Below are 23,726 nucleotides of genomic sequence, written 5' to 3'. Positions count from 1 at the left end.
ACATTTTCAAAGAAAGTGCCTACATTACTGAAGCTAACCACACACTATAAACCTAACCTAGCTTTCTTCTTTTTTATTTATTTATTTATTAAAGATTTCTGCCTCCTCCCTGCCACCACCTCCCATTTCCCTCCCCCTCCCCCGATCAAGTCCCCCTCCCTTGTTAGCCCAAAAAGCAATCAGGGTTCCCTGACCTGTGGGAAGTCCAAGGACCACCCACCTCCATCCAGGTCTAGTAAGGTGAGCATCCATACTGCCTAGGCTCCCACAAAGTTAGTATGTGCAGTAGGATCAAAAACCCATTGCCATTGTTTTTGAGTTCTCAGTAGTCCTCAAACCGGACTCGCTGAATATAGCAGAGCTCTCTTCTTTGCAGGTGTCAAAGGAGACAAGGGAGCTCCAGGCTTGTCTGGCCTTCCTGGCAGGAAGGGAACCATGGGAGATGTTGGACCTCAAGGACCCCCAGGCATCAGTGGACTCCCAGGACCACCAGGTCTACCTGGGGCAATTGTCCCTGGCCCGAAAGGAAACAGAGGTCTTCCTGGCCTAAGAGGAAGTCCAGGTATGAAAGTCACATTTGACATCAGAGGTTGTCTTCCTCACATTACCTCAGAGCTTCTTGTCTCGTTTCATTTTCTTCACTCTTCTCCTATCCCTGACTCTCATGATTCACTCTCCTGAATCTCTTACTGGCAACTCTAATGTGCTCTTTGTGAATCCAGGAAAGCCAGGTCCCCCTGGACCTCCAGGACTTATCGTAAAAGGCATAAAAGGTGACAAAGGATTTATGGGCCTACCTGGCCCCAAAGGTCTACCTGGAACTGTAGGCGACATGGGCCCACCAGGGCACCCGGTGAGTGTGTAATGTTATTAATACACTTGTGACTTACTGTTGTTATACTGCAGCCATATTGTATATCTCAGTACTGGTCATACCTGTTCACTCTTCATGACCTATTAACTCTGGTGAACTGTTGTGCTGCACCCGGAATACCATATATTCACTACTGATAACACATCTGTGCAGTGCTGTGATGACACATCTGTGCGGTGCTGTGATGACACATCTGTGCAGTGATGACACATCTGTGCAGTGATGCATCCAAGATCCCACAGAGGCCAGGAAATCAAAAAATTTTAAGGGCTGCAAAGATTTCACCTCTACAAAAGGCCTTTAACTCATGGATCTACAGGGCATAAACCTCTGACACTTGCTTATTTAAACTCTGAGCTATTGCAGTGCAGGGAAAAAATTAAACACCTGGTGGTTGACATTGCCTCAAGATGGGTACCATTTTTGATGGTACCGTATTCATATGCTTTCCAAATAACATTTGCTAGCCTATAAATATGTCCATTTTATATCCACCACATAGCACCAATGTTTGAATGTAATTTCCACGTCTTCCTATTATTTTATACCTGGTTCTGGGAGATTTGTAATAACTTCTTCTGTGTCCTACTGGGCAACAATTCCAAGCACACATCACTACCCAAGTTTGCTTTTCTCTGCTCTACCGAATTATCTACAAATAAATAATGTCCTTATAAAGTTCACCAAATAATAACTGTGGCTTACATCTGTATGACACTTTAGATCTTATATCATACCTTTTGTCTATATGCCAGCTAAGTTTTTTTTAAGAACTAAGCTATGACAGGTATATTTTTACTTTTAAAATAAAATGATGAAAGAGCTGAGAGACTGTTTCATTGTTCATCAGCCTTTCTTCTACCTTGAATATACCCCAGCTCAACAGCAAGATCCTTTAAAATGAAGCCAGCAGTAGAAAAACCATGGAGTAAATAAGAGCCAAGTCCCCCAGTGAGTGGCTAAGAGAAAGAAGTGTCTCACTGACCCGAACGTTACCATTTTATGAATTCAACCTAAAATTCCCATGGCCACTCAGCTGACTCATGGCCACACTGGTAATTACATGGAGCTTAGAGTCGGCTGGGCTCACAAGACATTTCTTCAAACCTTCTGCAATGTTGTTGTAGAAATAATCTTCCTTCCCAGAGAGAAGTCACTCCACATACCTATAAATTAATAAAGGAAATGGCTTTTTACTGGCACGTGTTCGGCCCTAGCTAAGGCCCAAGAGAAGCTTGTCTCCAGTAGAAGGTTTTACTAGTTTATATACACCTTACGCTTATGCATTTCACATACGCTATCATCTATCCCACTCCAAAAACAAAACAAGGGAAAAAACAAACTACATACAAAAAAACCCTCTCCAGTCATGGCTCCAGGTTACACTTTGAACAACTTACGCAGAGACCAGAGACTATAAATCTGGCTATGTAGGCAAATGGGAGATTTCTATAACAAAGATATTGCTAGAATTATTTCAAGCACACCAGTGTTGTACTTTTTTTTCAAATAGTTGTTACCCAGGTTCATCTTGGCCAGCTGACAGAATTATGCTTTTCTCAAGGAGAGAACCAGGGACTTTTTTGACTTTTTTGACCCCCATTGCCCCTCCCCTTGAGCATCCTGTTAGAGGCATATTCTTTGGTGAAAAGCCTAATGTCTGGTCAGTCTTAGTGAACATTTACATCCTAGCATCATCAATCTTGCTCATCTCTAACAGGCCTGGTTAGCAACTTCTCTTTGGTGTAGTTCGGAGACAGCATTCCTTCAGCCAAATTCTACCTTATGTGATAAACGTCTCCTAAGCAAATCTACTAGTAAATCTTTTATGACACCAATTCTATTACTTTGAGTTTCTCCTCTATCAGTGTTTCTTCCTGTTTCCTTGTTTAGCTTTGTGCCATTGGTGTTTGAGATGCAAGCACAGGACTTTTACATTTACCTCCAATGATGCCATCCTGTTCTCTGGCCAGCTCCTGGGCTTCCAGCCCAAGACCTCTCATTTCTGAGCCTCTCCCTCAACCTCTCCCACCTCTCCCGAATTCTCTTAGTGACCCCTTCAGTAAGCCCATTTCTGTTTTCCTCGGTCTCTTGGAAAGAGGTGTTGGATAGGCAGCTGTGGTTCAATACTCATTATGGAGTGTCTGCCCTGTTCCAGTCAAGGCATCCTAACGTGAAGGAGGCAGACACTGAGATGTGTCATTCTCACACTGCACGCTAAGAGGAAATGTGAGGAGCTGAAGGAATACAGGGAGGACACGTCATTTCCTCTGTGCAATGCACTCAGGGCCTGAGTCTGAAAAGATGCACACCAGTTATCCAGGAGGATACGAAAGGCAAGGATGAAGGCTGAAAGGCCTAAAGACACTGTGCATGTGTACAAGCTGAAGGCAGGGGTTGATCTTGAACCAAAGATCAGAGGCCTGAAAAGAGGTCATGAAGGTCTCATTTACTAGACTAAGACACAATACATCACAGCTGGAGAGATGGCTCAGTAGCTAAGAACAACTGTTGCTCTTCCAGGGGTCCTGGGTTCAGTTCCCACCACCCACATCAGACAGCTCATAACCACCTTGTCTTTGTTAGAGTTTTATTGTTGTAAAGAGAGACCATGACCATGGCAACTCTTAGAAAGGAAAATATTTAATTGGGGCTGACTTACAGTTTCAGAGGTTAAGTTCATTATCATCACGGCAAGAAGCATAGTGGCTTGCAGTTAAGACATGGTGCTGGAGAAGGAGCTAAGAGTTCTGTAGCAACCACTGTGACCACAAAGACACAGTGGAGAGAACACATAAATATACAGACTCTATGACCCAACCCACCACCCCACCTTTAATACCCTCACTAGGGGTGGATATGGAGGTTCCGGGGCATGGCTACTAATAGAAACCGTGTAAAACTCTTTTAATCTCTTTTGTTATTTGGTTTCTAGAATCTACTTTCTGAGATAGTATCACCTCCATCCAGTCTGTAGATGTCACTCATGTACCCTCTGATGCTCTGAAAGGTCTCGTTATTGATCTGATGATCACATCTAAAGTTCTCCCAGGGACACTGGCAGATAGAAAGTCCAGTCTGTAAAAAGGACTTGCCTTAATTCTTTGAAGGGTTCCAAGGTCATTTCCAAAGGGAAAATGATTCAACTTCAGGGATGTCCTGATAAGCAGACTCTTAAAAACTCCCTCTTTGCACAAAATGACCTCCCTTGCCACCCGAGGGCTGACCCTGGTATCTGACTCTCCTTAGCTATTTTTTACTAAAGAGAACAGGCAGTTGTGAGAAGCCTGAGTCCCTGAGCACAGGGTTCCCTTTCCTCTCTCTCCTCTTTTAATCTCATACCATATCGTGTCAGCAAACGGACTACTGTCTTTTTCCTCTGGAGGCAGCTGACTCTAAGGCAACCTTTGTTATTCCTGGCACTTTTTTCACGATTTTAAGTTCATTGTTTTCAATAGCATTCTATCTCAATTCCTAGGAACAATGTGAGTAGAACTTAGGTCTTTCTCTTTTCAGAAGCCCTGCCCCTTTCTTCTCTCAGGGCTGTCCTTGAGTGTCTCTTACTCCCACAACAACGTGAGCTCCTTCTACTCAGCAGGCTCACCCTCCACCCTTACTCGCCGCCCCACTCCCGTCTCCAGACAGCTTCCTTCTCTGCCACCCTCATCGGGAGGAATTTAGAACACTGCCAGTTTAGCAGACACTCGGGTTCAACAATGGCTCTCATTGTGTTCACAAAAATCACAGGTTTACTCTTCCTGAAATGACCTGAAATACAGGGCAGTTCCATTTAAATGCATTCAAAGCTAAAACAGAGTACACTAACATTGGATGTTAGTGTTTCGTGTGTGTGAGTATGAGAGTGTGTGTGTGAGAGAGCATGTGTGTGTGAGCATGTGAGCGTGTGTGTGCATGCCTGTGTGAGCACGTGTGTGTGTGTGTGTGTGTGCACGTGTGTGTGTTGTTTCAAATAGTCCTAAGAACTCTAAGGAGTGTAAGAGCTATAGGTAGGCAAAATACTGAACTGACAGGTAAAAGTGATATCTGTTAATTTCTCCTTATTCTTATCCAATATAAAGTTCTATCTTTTGCTTAAAAACTAATCTGTTATGAGTGTTGTGTTTTTAAAACTTTGTGGTTCTGCTCCTTCCCCTTGCTCAAATATAGGGAGCACCGGGTATCCCAGGTCTTCCTGGTCTCCGAGGTGATCCGGGATTCCCTGGATTTCCGGGCATAAAAGGTACAATTTTGACACTGTTGCTCTTACAAATACAGTCACTGCTACTCAGATCACATCTGTAACTCTGCACATCATATGGCCACAAGAGACAGTGAGGAGTAGTACAAACAGGATCGTGGGGTAAGGATCTACAAACAGAATTTCAGTGTGAACACTCCACTAGCACCTGAACCCACAGGGCTGAGATAAAATCTACAGCATAATAGTGAAAAATATAAGAAAATTAGAGACAATTGAAAGTGTTACCTTTGGATTTTTTTTTTAATGTATTGGGATGAGGGGTGGCATACTACATCAATTATTTTACATACTACAGCATTATTTTTAAGACTTTGGCTCTCTTCAATCAATTTCATAATTTAGAAAGCTAAAAACATCTAAAACAGCAGCCACCAGACCATTAGTGTGGGTCAAGTGAATTTTTATGTAGATTTGTGTTTTATGCAATGTATTTATTTGTAGTATAAGGACTGACCCCAAAGCTTCATCAGGACTCTATAACTGAAACCCAAGGCATTATAATCTTACTGTGATATGCCAGTAAAGTATGCTTGTAATTTCAGCACTTGGGAGGCAGTAGCAAGAGGATCCCCAGAAATTCAAGGCCAGCCTGCTCTATATTGTGGATTCCAGGCCTCCCAGAGTTATGCAGTGAAATTCAGCCCCAGGAGTGGGGGTGGGGGGTGTCTACAACATAATGCAAATTTTTAAAATTTGTTTCATTGTTTAACTGTCTACTCCCCCAAGTATGACTTTCGTAAGGGCAGGGATCTCTTATCACAGGCTGTAGAAATACTAAAGAACAATTGGATCCACATGAACAAGGCCAAGTTTCCATGCAGGAGAACTGTTTCTAGGTTCAAAGGAGGACCAGGTGGGCTTTAAAACATCTTTTTAGAATTTCTTCAGATTCCAGACTTTCAAGGAGCAGTTAGCTGACGATGAATCTTTATGAGTGTTGGTGAGGTGCCCCACTGGGTGTGGGTCGGGTGAATACAGGCAGGCCTTCCTGAGCAAAGTTAATGACATCATCTTCACAAGTTTCAGAAAAAAACACGGCCAGTGGAAAAGCATATAAAGGTTCCACTAAAGTGAAGCATCTTTCAATGCTTTAAGTATTTAGAGGTAAGCAGGAGGAGATTCCTACAGCCAACCCTGTGATATCTCCCACGGGACACAATCAGTTAGCTTTCAGAATCAAACCCCTGGTTTGGATCTACTATGAGATTTCACTACTTTATTTGGAAAAAAGTTCCATCACCAAAATATTTAGGTTATTCTCATAGTCATAAGTAAACATTCATACTTTCTTTCATTTCTCAGAGTAAACGGACAATTTCTAAAGTAGTTGTCAGGTAACTTTTGGTGCAGTAGTTAATTATTTTGTTTGTTTGTTTTCTCTGTTTTGCTTTCTTGAGAGAGCCTTAAACTTGTAGTTAGTCCTTCTGCTTCTGTCTCTCAGGTGCTGGGACTAATGACCAGCAGCCTAAGTCCAAGCAAACTATTGGTATCATATTTAATATTAAAGTATCTTAAGTAAGTAGATGTGATGCTGTTGTTTTGAGACAGGGTCTCTCTATGTAGTATTGACTGTTGTGCAACTTGCTATGTAGACCAGGCTAGTGTCACACTCACAGAGTCCCACCTGCCTCAGCTTCCTGGTGCTGGGATTAAAGGCTACATGCCCAGTCCATGTCTATGCACCTTAATAGTCTTTGAAGGAGTATTTCTCCAAATTGATGGCTATTTCTTGGTCACCTTTTATTATCTGTATAAAAGATTATGAATGGAAGTGAAATGTTAACCATTTTGCTACTTAATTAAATGTATATGAGAATTCCTGATATAATGAACTCTGGGCTATCTGTACAGCTGGAACAAGATAAAAAAAAGTAGGTAACGTAGAAAACTAAACGTAAAAGATCATCAGGAGGTCTTAACATGGGTTCAATAGGACCTCATAACTTACTTGAATAGTCCATTGGTTCCTGAACTCAAAAAGTGAACTCTCAGGAACACTTCCCTGTCACTAGTAAAATATAAGGTTTTCCCCCCTTTGTTTCTTTCCTCCTCTTTCTCCTCCTTAGGAGAGAAGGGTAATCCAGGATTTCTTGGATCAATTGGACATCCAGGACCCATTGGGCCGAAAGGACCACCTGGTAATTATATCTATTTCTCTAGTATTGTTCTCTCTAAAGGAACGGTAGTTTCGTGAAGCCATCTTCTCATTGTGTTTATGTTAATAGGTGAACGTGGAAAACCTGGTACACGTAAGATCATCTCCCTTCCGGGAAGCCCAGGGCCACCCGGTCCACCTGGACAGCCAGGAATGAAAGGAGATCCTGGGTCACTGGGACCGCCTGGAATCCCAGGTGCGAGACTGGCCTCAGTGACCTGGAGCCTTAGTAATGGGTGAAGGAAGAAAATCCGTGAAGCATTTGGCAAGCAGACAAGAGAACTCCACAGAAAACACCAAACACTGCAATGTTTTGTACAATCAGTTTAGGACTGGGCTCATTTACCCTTGATCAGCAGGAAAAAAAAAAAAAGTTTAGACCCTTATACAAGCCTCTGGACATGGTACAAAGTAGGGAAAAAAAAAAACACTCCTTAAAAGGCTGCTTTGTTTTGATAAGGAGTAAGGTATTATATCTGTCTCTGGCAAATGCCATTTCTCGGGTTCAGGTTTGAAATGAATGCCTAACTACACCCACATTCTGCATATGTGGATGCATCTAATAATTTGTATAGCCAGGTGTTAGGAAAAAATGACTTCAAAGCCTTCCCAGAATACTGAGATTTGGACATTGAGCCTAACCCTCACATATTAGCATATTGGAAAAGACTTTTGAACAGGACTTTTGTTTTCTAAGTTTGTCTGAATCACACGAGAGATAAGAAAGGTATTATTGGTTTGATCACTCCATGGGCATTGTGAATTCTGAACAAAACAACACAAGGCAGCACACACTTTCATATATTCATAGTTTCCTAAGGCATTCTGGGAAGTTGGTGAGCACAATGACATGTTTGCTCAGGACTAAAGGCCTTTCTAGGATGTCAAACACGGCTGGTGATACTGCAAAAGTCCTATGCTTCGTCAGATGGGTGGCAGCCTGACCTCTTATGCTAATATGATAGCATGTCATACAACACTGCCTTTTGCCTAGGGCCCTGTGGACCAAAAGGTAAACCAGGCAAGGATGGAAAACCAGGATCTCCAGGAGCAGCTGGTGAAAGGGGCAACAAAGGTTCTAAAGGCCAGCAAGGTAAACACGCAGCTTGCCTCCCTTCCCAAAGCAGGATTGTGTCAAGGTTCAGAGAAGACTTACTTATGATCATGTGACTGTAAGAAAGAACGAACAATCTGGGGCTTCTGGTCAGTGCTATTGTTCAGATTAGAACAAAGGCAGGGTGCCATCTGCTCATTAGGAAGGAAGAAGAGTCACAAATGGCTGGACTACACCATCCATTCTGCCTTGGGCAGATGTACTCTTCATTTTTAGTCACGGTGTAAATCTTTGGCTATGAACAAATAGAACGGAGGAGGCACTAGTTCGTATCCTATTTTCAGAAAGGCAAATTGTTCCTTAATTACCTACAGGTGTTCTGTTGGCTAATAGTTTCTTAGAGGAGCTGTGTGACCTGGACCAGCAGGGGCTCTTCAGTGACAGGATCCTAAGCAGGAGGGCCAGGAGATCAAAAGATAGGAAGATAGGAAAGTTTGGGATAGGGAGGTCTTGCATAAGCTATGTCTTATGCCAGGCAAGCTGGTTAAGAAGCACCTGATGTACTATTTCCAGGGGAGAAAGGGGACCGTGTGGGTGAAAAGATATCATTATAACAGGAGGAGTAGAGGGAAGCTAATCAACCTATGCCGCTCAAGGAGAACACAGGATACCTGAAGGGCATCAGGGATTGAGCACAGGGCGGCCTTGGGACTGATAGCCTTAGCTCCTTAGTATGGGAAAAATTTAGTTCTCAGGATCCTAAGCCACAGCTCCCCCAAGGTCCTCACCCCAGATCAATATGGCTCTGCCAGGTATATCCTGGGTTTTAGAGAAAGAACTGTGTTCCTTTTCCATAGGTCAGGGTCTCAGGGAAAAGCGCTCAAGGCCCTGGCCCCAGGCTTTTACTGATTCTGTCAAGTGTGTTTCTGGTTTAGAGAAGGAGCTATGTTTCTGCTTTGTACATTAGTGTTTCCTTAACTTGGTCTGGTTTTCAATAAGTACATCATGCTAAGTTGGGGTTTTTGTCTTTTGTAAACATTATAAATGCATGTTTGCTTGTTTATTTGTTTTTTAAATGCTACCTTGGCATGAATAGAACAACCTTGCTTCCTTATTTAGGAAAGTCACCTCTTAACTATACTATTTTGAATGCAAGTAGTTACTCAGGTGTATATTCTGTTAAAAAAAAGTCTCTTAAATATAATGTTCTACTTAGAATATAAGCTATGTATCTAAGTCAAACTTCTGCAAAAGTTCCAAAGTACCCCTCTGGAAAATGCTGAAATATCTAACTGCCTAAGATTACTGACTTTATTAATGAAAGCATAACTTCTATGTATTATTTCCCAGCTAGACTAGGCACTTCAATTCAAATATGATACTATAATATTAATTGTAATATTAACTGTGGGTTACTTTTCATCTAGTGTTGCTAGGAATCTACATTAAAGAACACAATTTGACATCATTCATAATGTGCTTTTGTAAATGGTTCTATTAATTTATACAAATTTTCCTATTATCAAAGCTGTATTTTATGAGGTGACAGTAAGCATAGGATACTTCAAATCAAATTGTGCTGGGAATTGATTAGCAAATAGTTAAAACTATAGAGGCCTCATGGGAATGATACAAGGATTCAAGCTTAGATTTATAAAGATGCAGTATAGAGTTTGGGTAGTGCGTATGAACATGAAATCTTTTTGTGGGGGGGGGCACGATTTGAGATAGGGTTTCTCTGTATGTGGCACTGGTTGTCCTGGAACTCACTTTGTATACCAGGCTGGTCTTGAACTCACAGAGCTCTGCCTGCCTCTGCCTCCCAAGTGCTGGGATTAAAGGTGTGCACCACCACTGGCTGGCTGCATGAGCATGAAATCTTACCTCCAATTTCTGTCCTGCTCAGCCAATCATTTCACAGTTGCCATGGAGACACGAGAATGTATCTTCTGCTTAAGGTCCATATTAGTTAGCTTTGCATCACTGTGATGAACATCCTCAAAAGAGGCAACTTAAGGGAGGAAAGATTTGTCACCAACAGGAAAGGTACAGCAGTGAGGACACCTTGTGACAACAGAAGCAGCTGTCACCTCTTCGTGGGTCAGCAGGCAAATAAAACTAGATTTACTAGCAGGTCAAATCGTCAGGCCCCACCTCCTAAAGATCCATAGCCTTTAAAATAGGGCAACAACCCAAGGAAGGGCTGAGCATTCAAACCATAAGTCTCTGAGCTTATGGAATCACTTCAGATTCAAACCACAACACGACCAATCATAGCCCTCTGTGAGTAAGAGCAGAGGTCAGGGAACATAAAGAATGTGTCTGCCTCCTATGTTTTAAAGTCAAGGCCGTTGTGAACTTGCGAGGCTCCCAGAAGGAGACGGAGGGACGGGAAGAAGGGAGAGACCCCTAACTCACTGGGTCTGATTTAGGAGGTGACAAAAGTAAACCAGCCTCCTCCTACTGCAGAGGAAAGGTGAAGCATAAATACTGCTTGTTTGTGACTCTTCCAGATAACCAAGAACCCTTGTTAAAGTAGAAAGAAGTCTGCTTGCCTTGCTAATGTATCAGATACTTTCTGAAAGTTTGCACCTTTAGAAAGAACTTTCAAAGTTTTACATAATTTTTTTCTGAATTTATCAAAAATTTTGTAATTTTTATTATCTACGTGAACAGCCTTACAGGTTGTAGGTATTTTATTTGATTCTGTGCCCCCCCCCCCATACACACACATTGTCAGGCAAGCCATTCACAAATTCATTCATACATACAAAATGTATACAAGGACGACCAACTCAAATGCAGGATGCTATGCCAGACATCCCAAGGGAATTCAAAGGTTAAAACTCAAGATACATACAAGTACCTTTGATAAGATGCATCTTGTGATAAACTAATCTTTAATATTATTTTTCCTTTGTATACATTATGTTTGTGTCATTGAACAAAACACCTGTTATAAATAATGTAGTAGTAGAGAAATAATAATAATGTAAGAGGGGAAGGATTTACTTTGGCATTTGGATTCGGAGGGCTCAATCCATGGTTGTTTGGCTCTACGCTTGGATGCCACATGGTGGAGGAGCGTTGCTCACTGCATGGAAGACAGAAAACAGGAATAGCCTTACAGAAAGGACTAAGGCACGATCCAGTATTTAAGAAAAAAACCCACTTCGTACCCTCACCAACTCCCAATAAAATCATCATCTATGAATCCATCAGGGCATCAATACATTCATTAGGATAGAACCCTCATGATCTAATTGTTTCTAAAAACTCCACAGACACACCCAGGTATGTCTTAGTAAGCTCCTTAGTGGTTCTTAACCCTCTTGATAACTAAAATAAACCAGCCTAGCCATTTTATAACCCCCATTCTTTCCTAAGACTCCATTTCACATTAAAGGCTTATGGGCCACATAAATTGATTTAAATTGCTACTTTGGAAAACAGGTTTGAGAGTCTGGTCATGTTGCAACATGTATAATTTGTTTTTCAAAGGACCACCTGGATTAGACGGATTGCCAGGCTTAAAGGGAAAACCTGGAGACAGGGGAACACCTGCCTCTGGAACAAGAATGCAAGGATTTGTCTTCACCCGACACAGTCAAACCACAGCCATTCCTTCATGTCCTGAAGGAACACAGCCGCTCTACAGTGGGTTTTCTCTTCTTTTTGTGCAAGGAAACGAGCGTGCACACGGACAAGACCTTGGTAAGGTTCTAGTTTCCAGTCTTTGATGCAGACTCTAAAATATTTATTGGATGGGAGCTTTCTCTGAAGGTCACTGTAAACTGTTAGCGTCTTCTGGGGCATTTGAGGAAACAATTGTAACCCAAGTTTTACTTTTCACCCTGATGTGTAAACTGCTAGAAGGAACCCACCTAGGTTGGTCAATGCCAACAATTTTTGCCCCAACCATCTGTGTTTTGTTAATCCTCAAATTAATCTTTTCTAAAGCTTTCTCTGGTTATTAGCTACTATGAATACCAAAGACATTGTCCCAGCTGAACAACATCGGGCCCCAAGTTCTATCCAAGCTGGTTAGGAAAGCTGTGGAAAGCATCCTTGATAGGGAAATGTTTGCTTACCCATTTGGAGCTTCAACTTTCATCATTCTTACAGATTTTCAGCAGCACACTTTGCAAATAATTCTTTTCTATTTTTTTCTTTTCTTTTTCCTTTCTCTTTTTTTTCTTTTTTCTTTTTGTGAAGACTTCTCACTAGTTATGTAATAATTAACCCATGTCTAAATAATGATACAAAGACCGAAATTCAGGAAGTGATACTCAGCTTCGTGTTTTATTAGGCACTCTGGGCAGCTGCCTGCAGCGATTCTCCACAATGCCATTCTTATTCTGTAACATCAATAATGTATGTAACTTTGCATCACGGAATGATTATTCATACTGGCTGTCAACACCAGCTGTGATGCCAATGGACATGGCTCCAGTTACGGGCAGAGCTCTCGAACCCTATATTAGCAGGTAAAAACCCAGTCCCCTCATTTTGTAAGTGGATTGCTTAACTTGTAAGGACTGTAAGGGTAGGAAGTGGCCGTCATACTATTGGTTTCATTTTCCAGGTGTATGGTCTGTGAAGGTCCTGCCATGGCCATAGCTGTTCACAGCCAAACGCCAGCTGTCCCTCCATGTCCCCATGGCTGGGTTTCTCTCTGGAAAGGGTTTTCCTTTGTTATGGTAAGAAGAAGAAAAAAACTGTAGCACATTTGAAGTAATGATTATTACCTATAGAATCTTGTATAGAAAATGTGATCCCCTACCTGGTAATACGTGTAATATGCCGTAGATGTTTGACAATCTGAAAACACACTTCAAAGGGCTGGGCAATCAACTCTGCAGTGGTGTTCACCTAGCGTGCCCAGAGTCCTTGGTTCCATTCCTCAGTAGTCCAGAGAACTGAGTAATCCCAGCATTCAGGAGGTGGGTGCAGGAGGATCGGAAATTCAAGGTTATCCTCGACTATGTAAGAAGTTCGAGGTCAGGTTGGGCTACAAAACAAAACAAAACTCAGTCTCAATAAATAAAAACATTAACAACAAAAGAGTCATAATGTTGATAGTGTTGAAAAGTCATGAAGCACTGGAAAATAAGAAATAGCAAGACGGCGCAGTGGGGGAAGGCAATGCCGCCAAGTCTGATGATCTGGATTAAATCCCTAAGACTTATATGGTAGAAAGAGAATAAGCTTCCCCAAGCGGTCCTCTGGCTGCCATACATTTGCTGTAGCATTCGTGTACACACACACACACACACACACACACACACACACACACACACACACACACACGTCAAACAAATATAATTTATAACTTTAAACAGACAACTCAGATTCCCCACAAATCCCTAATTGTAGCATTTAAGTGAGAAACGGCTACTCTTTAATGGAAATAGAATGCCCGTGTATTCATTTTTGTGATGGTTTCTTTACCTACATTGTCTGTAATGCTTTGATCACTGGGGGAGTACTTCTTAGCGCCTGTGGATTCGTAAGTAAAAATCGAGCTGTTTTCTAAAGGTGTCATGATTATGAAGGGACAACATATGCTTCGTACTATGCCCCTCTGATGTTCCTATGGCACTAACAATGGGAAGAAGCCTCTTAAGAAAAGCCCTGACATTAGTGCTAAATTAAGAGCATGGACCAACCCTCTACAGTGCTAATGGCATGTATGCATCACTACCCACATTCTGCACAGCCTTGTTAGGACAGAGCATTCGCCCTTCTTCCCTCACAGCTAGCTGTCCGTCCGATCAGTAATTAACTTAAAAACCATATTGAGCACCCATCATGAGTCCCAACTTCTGGGCAGTAAGGACAGCAGGGACCATGGTCGTCTCATGGAGCTTATATCCCACTGGTAAAGACAGACAACAGACTGAGAAATAGAGACAACAGTAGTGGTCATGGGTCTAGGTGCTGACCTGTCTGCTGAAAGATAAGGCAAGAGAACTTACAGCTCTCTCTTTCCTTGGGAAGACTATATTTCTTTCTAGAGCATGCCCAGAGTGTAAATAAATCTAGATAAAACAGAAGAAATTTCTGTCTATGCTTTCTTTTTCCGTTCCTGTTGCTTTATATTACTGCTCCCTACCCACCCAAAACTATAGAAAATTGTATTTGAAATACAACAGGTAATGGTTTACAATGGGATCTTTTTGTTGTGACAGTTCACAAGTGCTGGCTCCGAGGGAGCGGGACAAGCGCTCGCATCACCTGGCTCCTGCCTGGAGGAGTTCCGAGCCAGTCCGTTTATAGAATGTCATGGACGAGGAACGTGTAACTACTATTCAAACTCCTACAGCTTCTGGCTGGCTTCGTTAAACCGAGAAAGAATGTTCAGGTAATGTGCAAAGTCAGCCTTAATCTGATGACTTGACTGTGGAACGTTCAAGGCTGCCTGTATCTGCTTTTTATTTTACCTGTGTATGGATGTCCTTACATTAACTCTCTCACTCCTGCCAATAAAATCATGTCTATATTCACAGTCTCTGGTTAGAATTATTTTGAAGTCAGCAAGTAGACTCTATTTCTCACTGTGTCAGTAAAGACAAAGTATACACATGATCTTGTCATCATTAAGCATATTCAACACAATATGGATTTATAGTAAATTACTGAATAAAAACACTAGCTGATCCTAAAGTACTATATGAGAAGACTCATGAGTATTTAAATGGGAAGGAATAGTCTTCAAAAAGTGACCTGTAGGTTTGCAGGAAAGTCTGTGTTCTGTGAACTCTGATGAAACATAACTAAAATATAAAATATTGATAATATGTTTATATATGCAAACATAAATTTATCTTTTCAGAAATTCTGTTCTATAAAGGGAGAGGTTTCTGAAATCAGACTAACTAAAATAAGCTGCATTTATTAATGAAACTCAAAGCAAACTAAGTATCCCCTTTGATCCACAAATCAATGAGTTCTTTCATTTATGTTTATTTCAGAAAGCCTATTCCATCAACTGTGAAAGCTGGAGATTTAGAAAAAATCATAAGCCGCTGTCAGGTGTGCATGAAGAAAAGACACTGAAGAAATCAAAGAAAATAGAACCACTTTTTTCCCTCTTGAAATGCAAAGTCATGGCTCAGTACATGGATTTTCCTTGGGTCTTTTCTTCTCTAACCTTGCAGCGTTGTTCAGTGACGATCTGGTAGTGGCACGTTTCACTACACCAGAAAGCATTTCATTCAAGTTAGTCTGTGATGTGGATCTATAAACCTGTGTGGTTTCAAAGTCCCCTCTAGGAAGGCAACAGCTTTCCACAAAATATCACTGAAATCACCTTCCACTTGTATACAAAGCACTGACTAAATAATGTCTGTGTGGAGCTTGAACTGCAAGCTAAGTGAGAGTTGGTCCAGGGGATGTTCAACGTGTTCCTTGTCTACCACTTTGACCTAAGGAATTTGGTTTCTTCCCACTTCCTTTCTGAGACCTTAGACTTCAGCTAGAGAAGGAAATGGGGCTATACAGTACAAGAGCACATCATGACCAGAACTGGATAGTCAGACCTATTGAGATGTACAATGCCCAAGAACACACATGGATGAGGTTCATGATGTTTCAGGACTCATTTAAATATGCCCAAAGCTAGGACCAAAGGAAACTTCCTGAAGGGAATCATAATAGGCTTTGATATAAAGTATGTTTTTTTTTCTGTTTTGTTGACAATGTCTATTTGCTATTTTACTATGGCCATAGATTGAAGGGGATAAAATGTTTACCCTTAGGGGATTAATTTTTACTAGGATTTAATACACATACACTGAAATATTTCTCTTCATTATTCTCAATGTACTCACAAGTAACAAGGACACTATTTACTAAATGTGCACTTTATCCCAATTCCTATAGATACTGGCCTTAAAGAATTTCACTAGTAGTTCAATAACCCAGGGAAGAATGAGAGGCATTTGCTGGTGTATCAGACTTCAAACATTTTTCTTTGATCGAAATAGTTCGTGACACAATTTTACAGATTTGTTCCTTTCTTCCTTTTTTAACTTATCCTTTGGAAAACATTACACACATACACGTTTTTATGTTATATATTCTCATCAACCATGTGGAGAGAGAGACCACTGGTTGTAAACCTTACTGTATGTCTTAAAACTTGCTTTTAAGTATATTGATACATTCCCAAGTTTACTTAATTCAGCCCAACAAATATTCTCTTCAGTACCAACCTATGTCCCATATACTGAGCAGGGTCTCAGGGGAAGGTAGTGAGACAGACTTGTTTCTGATGTAATCATGAGAGGACAACTTATTCTTTGTGTAAAGACTGCCACATATGCAAGACCTTCCCTACACAAACACACACACACACACACACAGAGAGAGAGAGAGAGAGAGAGAGAGAGAGAGAGAGAGAGAGAGAGAGAGACTGTCACACATCAAAACCAACCAACCAACCAACCAGTCTCATATTTAGGTGTGGCTCTCCCCTCATTATTGTTTTGGTTTTTTTCCTTCACCACTGTTTCCAATAGTTCATAACAATTCAGAAGGCCTGAGAAAAAGTTTAAAAATAAGAACTATAAGGCTGGTGCAGCAGTTAAGAGCACTTGTTGCTCTGGCAGAAGTCACCGGTACCCATACTGGGTGATTCACAGTGACACCTACTGCTGGCCCCTTTGTGTGTACACACGTGTACACACACACACACACACACACACACTCAGTCACATATCAATGTGCGCAAAATTTTAAAATTTAAAAAAAGATCTATGCTCAAGGAGTTCATGATCTTTAACTTCTTTTAGTCACCCAGAAGCAAAAGCTTGAAAACTATTAAGAAAACAAACATTTCATAAGTCAAATAGTTGTAGTACCATTTAATGACTCATGGAGGCCAGGCATCATAAGGCAAAGCTTACATTTCTTGATCCTCAATCCACGAAGGTGGAGCTGATGGTGCTGATACTTAGGTTCAGGCGGGTGCTATAATCTCATCTATTTTGTATTGGAAAATGTGACCCGAGAACATAGACAAGGGTTGACATTCTCTGTAACTCACATGACAGGTGCCAAGACATTTTTACACCTGAACTAAGACGTGCAACCTCTCATTTCAATCACGTATTTCACCTAACTTTCCTATTCAAAAACCATCCACTGTCCTTGTTCCATTCTAGCTGTAAAAAGAAGGAACTAGCCTTGACCAGTGTGGCCCCTGAGTAGTCGTAGCAGCAGCAGCCAGGAGCTTGTTATCAATGCAATTCCAGAATATTCCAAACCTGCAAAATTAGAAACTGTAATTGGAGACCAGAAGTCTCTTTCATTTTGCTGAGAGGCATTTCATCATATAGCCAAGGCTGGTCCCCCAATCACAATTTTTCTATCTTAGCCTCCCAGAATTTTGTTTTAAAAGTTTTCCCCCATGATTCTGGTGCACTCTGCTCACTAGGGAAACATTCAAGGAACTGGCCCCACCCCCTTGGCTATTGCCTTTTTAAAAAACCCACAGGTGTTTGCGTTTTAGGGAAAACCATTTTACTACCAGACTGGTGCTGATGTCAAATGGCTGCCTTCCATTTGCCCCCAGACCTCTTTTTCCTCTGGTCCTCTTATCAGTATTTGACTTCTGGGGGAAAGACAGGCAACACTGAACACTTAAATCCCAATGAAGCCATATCAACAGCTATTCAGCCACGCTTTTAAGGGCGTGCATTAAAATACAGTCCATATATATTATTTCCCAAATGTCTATGAGTAAATTATAAAGTTAAAATTTAACTTCATCTTGCTGGAGAAATGGCTCAGGGGTTAAGAATACTGGCTGCTCCACAGAGGACCAGAGTACAGTTCCCAACACCCAGGTCAGGCAGCTCACACCTGCCTGTAACTCCAGCTCAAAGAGATCCAACTGGCCTCCAAGGACACCCATACACAGGTGGCATTCACTTGCACAGGCACAGAGACATATATAAAAATAAATCTTTAAGAATTCTTAACTTGATTAACAAAACGTTTGTTTTAAATTTGGTGCTTCAACTTCAGAATTTCACAGTGTGCTAGAACAACCAACTTGTCAACGGCTTGTTTTTGCAAGATAAACATTATTAATTTATTTAAAAAAGTATTAAAAATGTTTAAATTTGAATTTTATTGTTAATTTCACAAGGATTTTCTATACTTCAAATGTAACTTACTACCACTAAACTTAATTTAATATTTTCTGTATAACCAAGTTAAACTTATTTAAAATATATTGACTATTTTATGCTGTTATATCCTGAAAAAAATTATATTACAATGTACTAATATTTCTGTAAATATAACTAAAGTTCTATTGTTTTGACAAAAATAAAATTAAAAGAACAACTGTATCAGGTCTTTGTTCTTTTAAAGGAAATAAGTTTGTTTTGTTTTATAAAAATAATAGCCACTGTAAGAACAATAAGCAACTTTGAAGTTAAGAACATTAAATCTGCTACTGTTTAATATTCATTCTCACCCAAAATAAGCATCAAATTAAGACAGTAGATGATAACTACAGTATTTTGAATCTTGATGGCTAAAAAAGTAATCGTGTCATAACTGAAAAGTGTATCTGAAGAAAGAATATCTGAAGTGAAAAAAGAAAACATTTTTGGATGTAAAACCCTATTAGAATTTAAGTCCTATAGGGAAGCGTAAATAGTAAAGGCTAGAAGTAATTCAACAGGATGAAACTAAATGGATCAGATTGTGTGGATTTATATACTATAAGGCGGTAGTCATAAACAGAAATTTCCACATCAGTGAGAAAAGAAAAGGAGACCCAGCATGAATCTACAACCCAGTAAAGAATAGACTCTCCATATGAATAGGGAGAGAAATGCCCTCCATACCACACACCCTGCCCTTCCTCCCCCCCCTTCTTTTTCAAGACTGTACCTAACACTATTACACTATAGTGTAACCTAACACTATTAGAGTAGGTACTCTGACATGCTGTGAAGCAGTCTTGTTTAATAGACTCAGACGATGCCAGAAGATAAATGACAAATCAGGGTTACAGGAGAAGACTTGGGTTTGGTAAGTAGATTATGGATCTTTATTTTTTTTAATGGTTATTTTAGAAGATTTTTGTTGAAAAGAAGGGGGAGTAGAGACAAAAATATCAATCTGTAACATTGAAGAATTATAGAAAGTAATGGAAACAGTGGGACCTTCACTTTTAAATGTCTTGATCACACATGATCTACCCAGCTTAACCTCTACTTACCCTAAAGGCACTGACTTGGAATGACAGAATACTACTATGTATGAACAAAGATTGTCACAGTAAAGTAGCAGGACACAGCACCAACAACAGGCCACTTTGGAATAAAGATTATTTTGAGAAAAAAGGTGGTTAAAAAGTCTAAAATAAAATTTGCATACGAAAGCTAACTTCCTTGTACCCAGGAGGAAGTTGTTCTTATAGCCAAAGTCATATAGACAAGATGAGAAAAACAAACAACCTAGTTAGACTAACTCCCATCTTCCTAAGCACTTATCCAATGCCCTGGGCCAAATCCCTTTGGGCCAAATTCCTGCCCCCCCAAAATGTTGTCTCACATTTTTACAATTTACTACAATGGCCAGTTTCTAATATAAATTTTGGATCCCAAGTGTCTCTTTGGGCCCTCATTTCCCTATACTCCAATGTACAAGAAAACATTACTAAATAAAAGTTGTATGCTTCCCTTCTGTTCAGCTACTGTTTTAAGTCAACTTAACTGGATTCCCACTGAGTTCTTAATAGGGTAAAGGGAAATTTTACTTATTCTACACTAATATTAGGAAGGATGCAAGAGTACAATTCAAAAAGCTTGCTAAAGTATTTTGAAAGAATGATTAACATTTCTGGGGTATCATCCTTGTTTAAGTTTTTGTTGTTTTGAGAACAGGGTACATTTGGTGGTGCTGGCAAGCTGGAAACTCCCCATATCCTCTTATCTCTGGTTCCTAAGTATTGTGATTATTGGAATACGCCAAAGATTGGCTTTGGAATAGCTTTATATTCAAGACTGCACCACTTGAGTAAATACTCTTCCCTTGCACAAGGGAGTGAGAGATTTATTCCAAAATCACAGCTCTATACAAATCTACATGTTTGTCTCTTATACAAAATGGTTTAGTGTTTGCAAATACCCTATGTACATGCCCACAAATACTTGAAATTGTCTCTAAATTACATATATTTAACACAATATAGATGTGTTATACTTTATTAGTAAGGAATAACCACAAGGAAAAGAATGTGTATGTTTGATATAGATGATGTCACAGGCCTCCCACTCCCTACATAGCCTAGGCTGGCCCGGAACTCCTGATCCTCTAGCTTCCACCCAAGTCCAAGTACTGGGATTTCTAAAGTGCACCAACAGTTTCAACTATGATAGGAGTGGATGGAAAAGAGAGAAATCCTTTCATGTTTGATTCCTGGGATGCAAAACAGTGGACAAAATAGTTAGGCTGTTTATGAACTTTGATGCACACGTCGTTTTTCCTGATTTGGCTTCCATTCTATTCGTCTATGAGGGAGCAAGCCTGGTTCTTGCTTTCCAGCCGTATTCTTCCATAGAGGAGCCATAAATTGGGTGATTAGATTTGAAAGAGGGTTCTGACAGCTATTATTTTCAGGGGGGAAATTTAGCTTCCCCCTTTTCTCGGATTCTTAATTTGTAGGTTTTAGGAAAAACCAAAATTAGAGTGTTGAGGAATTACTCCCAATATTTAGTTATATACGCACGATACGAATTTTGATTCAGGCGGTTCTTTAAAACAGGCTACTAGTTTACCTTGCAAACTCGAGGTTCTCAAAGATCGCGATGTCTAAAAATCCCCCAACAGGAATCCAATCTAAGAATTTGAGAGGTTTAACCTGAGGAGGGAGCGCTTTGCCCACAACAAAAATGGCTCTTTAGCGACTTCTCACGAGCCTGAGAGTAACTTCCGCCCTTCCTCTGTCACATGATTAGGAATCTACTTCCGCTACGGTTCCTAGAAGGGGCCAGTCCTGGCCGTTCTCGCGTCTGTCCCGGCCCGCCGCGGCCGCTCCGCCGCTGCTTTGCCCGGGCGCCTTGGTGCGCTCGGCCAACGGCCTCTGCGAGTGCTCGCCCGAGCGCCCCGGAGCCGGCGGGCGGCGGCCCTTTCCGGGGACCCTCCAGCGGGCCCAGGGTGAGTGCTGTAGTCTCCCCAAGCGGGGTTCCGGGCCTAGCGCCACAGCCCTGACCCCCGCCTCCCGGGCCGGGCGGAGCGGCCCCGGCCTTGGCTTGTCCTCACGGACCTGTCCTGCTGTTATCAGGGGCCGGCTTCTTCACCCTTTCTACCTCGGCATCTTGTTCTTTGGAACAAAAATCCAATTTAATGACGAAACAAACAAGCCAACAACAACAAAAACCCCCACCTATCGGGGTTAGGAAGCGGGAGGAAGTCTGTAAGCTTGGACCTGGGCTGTTTTTGCGTACCTCTTCCTAGGGCCCACGTACCTCACAGCATGACCTTGAGGCTGTCGCGTTTTTGTGTGTACGCGTTTTGTCTGTACGAGTGTAAAACCGTGTAATTCGAGAAAGGCCTTTGGGAGGCCCTGAGCTGGCCAAAACGTTTATCTTTGCTCGCTGGTGGCTATGCCGGCTCCCTCTTTGGGGTGCCCTCTCGGAGCTAGGTTCCGGGGCCCTTATAGCCCCCGACCTCCGTTTGCAAAAATGAGCTCTTGTCTTAATTGCAAAAGCCAGAGTCTTGGCTTAGGAGCGGGGCGCATTCCCTGGGAAGAAAGAACAGCGCACTGCCTGAATTGATGGCGCTTTCTAATTGCAGAGATCTAAGCTTGAGCCCAGTAGTGCTCTGCCGGCCTCCGCGGGGAGACAGTGAATGAGAATGTATGTCTACCCCCACCCCCCAGCTCCCGGTGAGAAACACTCTCAGCCCCTGGGCTACTACTAATGAGATTCCCCTGAGAAAAACTAAAGAGAGAAAGTAGGACGGTACAGTCCTGGTTAGTTTTCTGAGCACGCACTTACATTGTTGGGGGGGGGGGGGGGTTCAAGGACTTGTGAATTGAGATAGATTTTTCATCAGTGTTGTCTGTGATGTTCCTAAGGATTGCTTTTTACTGAGCTGCTGCCCTGGGAGGAACTGTGTCTTGTCTCCCTTCCTGTCTTGTCTTATCTCCCTTCCTGTCCGGTAGAGCTACTTCGTTTTAGGTTTTGTGAATTTTTTGTTGTTGTTGTTGTTAATAGATACTGGATTGGGGTTCTTTCTGTTAATATTTGAGTTCTTTATAAATTCTAGATCTGAGTCCCCTGTCAGAAGACTAGCTGACAAAACTTTTGTAAACTAACTTTCCATTCTAATTTGTTTAGAAACTTTTTATTTTATGCAGTGCCATTTGCCAGTTCTTGCTATTATTTCCTGGGCTCCTTGGAGTCCCTTGCAGAAAGGCTATGCCTCTGTAGCCTCAAGGTTTTTGTCTGTTTTCCTCTAGGAGACATTGAAGCCTTTGATCCACTTTGACCTATTTTTTGTAATAGTTTTGTTTTTGTTACATGTACTTATGCATACAATAAGTTTATGTTCTAAGGCATTGATGAAATATTTCCTTTAAAAATAGATTTGCGTTTTAAAAAATTAAAGGCACATTAAAGAAGAAATTCAATGTGGGATCCTAATGAATTTGGAAAATATTACTGATGTTTGGGAATGGCCAGGACACGGACTGTGACATCAGTTAAGAATCTAAGGGAGATTTTTCTCAAGTTATACATCAATCATGTAGTGATTACTGAGCAGACTCTAAATAGCAAAGCATGTGGAATTAAAACCTTAGCCCCAAATTAGGTTTATTTGGCACCAAAGGATGTTACCCAAAATATCAAATTTAATGAGGAAGAAAAATAATTAGATCTCGTCTATTTTATTGAAACATAAAAATTAAACACTGAGGCAATAGAAAGTTAACAGAAAAGTTTTCTTTACTTTTGAAATTTAGGTCGTTTAACTTCAGAGGAAGTTAAGGTCCTTTCAGTGACACCTATCTGTTCTTGGTTCCTGAGTCTTTTCAAACTAAAGATTCCTAAGTTAGGATACCTGTCCTGGGATGGAATGTGGAGAACGTTGACATATGATCCCAGGAACAATTACTCTCAGAAAGTCACACTGGGCCTCACCAAACGCAAGTGAGGCTTAGGAAGTTACCCTGGGCCTTATGAGGCCCAACATAAGATTAGGTAGAACATTTCATTTTCTTGATATGCTCTGCTTTTCTGTTGTAGGACTTTTTAAGGTAGTCTCTCTGTGTGATGTAAGCTGGCCTTGAACTCTTTCTGCTTCAGCCTCCTGAATGCTAGGATTATTCACCACTCAGATTATATATATATAT

At 41.2% G+C, this 23,726-nt stretch overlaps 2 protein-coding genes across 13 annotated transcripts in view; both read left to right on the top strand.

Moving 5' to 3' along the window:
• The window catches only part of Col4a3 (collagen type IV alpha 3 chain), a 124,807-nt gene extending 108,731 nt beyond the window's left edge, over nt 1-16,076 (top strand). Inside the window, exons 42-52 of the mRNA XM_005360037.2 lie at nt 377-562; nt 723-853; nt 5,042-5,114; nt 7,202-7,273; nt 7,361-7,486; nt 8,285-8,383; nt 11,846-12,058; nt 12,654-12,831; nt 12,930-13,044; nt 14,536-14,708; nt 15,319-16,076. Of these exons, the coding sequence (XP_005360094.1) occupies nt 377-562; nt 723-853; nt 5,042-5,114; nt 7,202-7,273; nt 7,361-7,486; nt 8,285-8,383; nt 11,846-12,058; nt 12,654-12,831; nt 12,930-13,044; nt 14,536-14,708; nt 15,319-15,403 (1,451 nt within the window). The 3' untranslated portion in view covers nt 15,404-16,076. The remainder of the gene's footprint in view (nt 1-376; nt 563-722; nt 854-5,041; nt 5,115-7,201; nt 7,274-7,360; nt 7,487-8,284; nt 8,384-11,845; nt 12,059-12,653; nt 12,832-12,929; nt 13,045-14,535; nt 14,709-15,318) is intronic.
• A 5,294-nt stretch (nt 16,077-21,370) lies between these two features.
• Mff (mitochondrial fission factor) overlaps nt 21,371-23,726 on the top strand; it is a 29,505-nt gene continuing 27,149 nt past the window's right edge. For 3 of the 12 annotated variants that reach the window (XM_005360033.3, XM_026785451.1, XM_026785455.1), the window contains exon 1: nt 21,373-21,526. The gene's annotated coding sequence lies outside the window, so the exon portion shown is untranslated. Of the gene's footprint in view, nt 21,527-21,697; nt 21,786-22,165; nt 22,257-23,726 lie in introns of those variants that run through there. The other 9 variants (XM_026785454.1, XM_026785456.1, XM_026785448.1 and 6 more) reach the window with 8 other exon arrangements.

The sequence above is a fragment of the Microtus ochrogaster genome, linkage group LG2, assembly GCF_000317375.1.
Source record: "Microtus ochrogaster isolate Prairie Vole_2 linkage group LG2, MicOch1.0, whole genome shotgun sequence".
NCBI classification, from domain to species: domain Eukaryota; kingdom Metazoa; phylum Chordata; class Mammalia; order Rodentia; family Cricetidae; genus Microtus; species Microtus ochrogaster.
Note: the sequence above shows the minus strand (reverse complement) of the source record. Positions and strands in the feature narration are given on the sequence as shown.